At 70.2% G+C, this 1974-nt stretch overlaps 1 protein-coding gene across 1 annotated transcript in view; it reads right to left on the bottom strand.

Annotated features, from left to right (window-relative positions):
- Positions 1–294: 294 nt before the first annotated feature.
- Positions 295–1974, bottom strand: part of PLCH2 (phospholipase C eta 2) — a 33788-nt gene continuing 32108 nt past the window's right edge. Inside the window, exon 22 of the mRNA XM_040645532.1 lies at positions 295–1523. Coding sequence (XP_040501466.1) covers positions 295–1523 — 1229 coding nt within the window. The remainder of the gene's footprint in view (positions 1524–1974) is intronic.

Here is a 1974-nt window from a genome sequence, read left to right as displayed (position 1 = left end):
GAGCACCCAGCGAGCCACCCGCGCGGCCGTGCACCCGTGCTGCAGAAAACCAGGTACGGCGGGGAGAGGGCTGGGCGCCACTTTAATGTTGCACAAGCTTTGTCTCTGAAAATTTAAATACCTCGTATATATCTTAACATCATGAGAAATCTGCCCAGACCCTGGGCAGGCTCCCTTCCTCCCCCGGGGAGGGGTGGGGGGCAGAGGGCTGGGACTCCTGCGGGCGCTCAGCACGCCTGGGACCGCAGCGCTGGGCCAAGGGGCAGGTGGCTGGGGTCCGCCCTGGGGAGTCCGTCAGAGTCTGAGCAGAAGGCCGGTGGCGGCAGAGCCCTTGGAGGGGGCTGGCACGTCCCCACAAGCCCCTTGGCCCCCTGAGCAGGCACCCTCGGGGGTGCCCCGCTCCTCCCCCGGGGGTGCCCTTGGGCCCTGCAGCCGCTGCTGCCGCTCCTGGGCCTGCCGGGCCCTGCTGGCGATGGCGCGCACACGGCTCTGGCTGCGGGAGGAGGAGCGCCGCAGGAAGCCTGGGGGACCGGGCGCCCCTTCCCCCACGACAGTCAGGCTGGTGGGCGAGGTGATGTCACCAGCCTGCTGGAAGCCGGTGAGCCAACGCAGCTGCTCCGTCAGGGCGTCCCGCCGCACCCCCCGCCCTGCCCGCCCCTCCCTCATCAGGCCCAGGCTCCGGCCCAGGATCTCCACCTGGGGGGCGAAGTCGTCAGCAGTCAGGTCCCCCAGGCTCTTGGACTTGGTGGCTGCAGGGCAGTCCCGGAGGCCCGCTAGGGGGAGGCGGCCCCAGGGCGGCCTGGGGGCCAGGGGACGAAGCGGAAGCTCTTCCGGTGCGGAGGGCAGCTGGCTGGCAGCCCGCAGGTTGGGGCTGGATTTGCTCTTGGTCACAGCAGGCAGGTCCAGGCGGGCGGCCGGGGCCAAGCAGGGCCGCAGGGGCAGGCGTCCGGCTGGAGCCCCCGAGACACTCTCACGGCCCAGGCCCAGACCCAGGCCCGGCAGGGAGAGGTCAATGACCGTGTCGCTGGACGACACACTGGAGGACGAGGACACACTGTCTCGATGGCCGCCGGGTTCCAGCCGCCGCCACAGCCGGTCTCCGCCCGTGGCATCTGAGTACACGGTGGGGCAGGGCCCAGCCAGGAGCCGCCATCCGCCCGGGAGCTCCGAGGGCGCTTGCCCCTCACTCTCAGCCTTTCTGACCATCTGGCTGCTAGGAACCTCCTCGCACGCCCCCCCGGGGCTCCCGCCGTTGTATGCCCTCCGCCGGCTTTCCGGGGCCGGCTCCGTGTCCCCTCTGCGCCAGGTCCTGGGCTGGAAGGGCACGGAAGCTCCCAGAGCTACCGCAGGGGGGCTCGCCACTTCGGCGCTGGGTCCTGAGGCACACGGGGGCCCTCCCGGGGAGGGGCTGGGGGGAGCAGCCACCAGAGGTGGGGGGCCAGGGCCCAGGGCTGGCTCCTCGGCAATGGTTTCCAGGCCACCTAGGGAGGAACCCGTCCTCTGCATGGAGAAGGGGCGAGTATCTGTGGACGAGAGAGAGAGAGAGAGAGAGAGAGAGAGAGAGAGGAGCATGTTGGGTGCATCCCCCGTGGACAGTGCCCACAGGACCCTCAGCGGCCAGGCCCCTCCATGTGCATACAGCTGCCCCCACCCTGCCCTCCGGCTCTGCTGCTGCTGGGGCTGGGGGAGCAGACGGTCTATGCCCACAGGCAGGGTCCACAGGGCCCCCCAACAGTCCAGGGCTGGGGACAGCACAGGGCACACGGGGGCTGGGCCCCATTACCTGGCACTCGGCTGCTCTCAGTCCCTAACTATGGAGGCAGCGTGGGGACAGAAAGGAGAACAGGGTGGTCAGCGTGTGGGTGGGGCTGGCAGGTGGACAGACAAACAGCAAGGCTGGGTGGGGTGCAGGGTGGGATCGGGATCTGGGGGAGGGGAATGGCTCAGCTTTCAGCCCCCCCCCCCCCCCCCCCC

The sequence above is a fragment of the Ursus maritimus genome, unplaced genomic scaffold (genome assembly GCF_017311325.1).
Source record: "Ursus maritimus isolate PB19 unplaced genomic scaffold, ASM1731132v1 scaffold_32, whole genome shotgun sequence".
Lineage (NCBI taxonomy): Eukaryota > Metazoa > Chordata > Mammalia > Carnivora > Ursidae > Ursus > Ursus maritimus.
The sequence above is the reverse complement of the archived record's forward strand: the minus strand, read 5'-3'. Positions and strand labels throughout refer to the sequence as shown.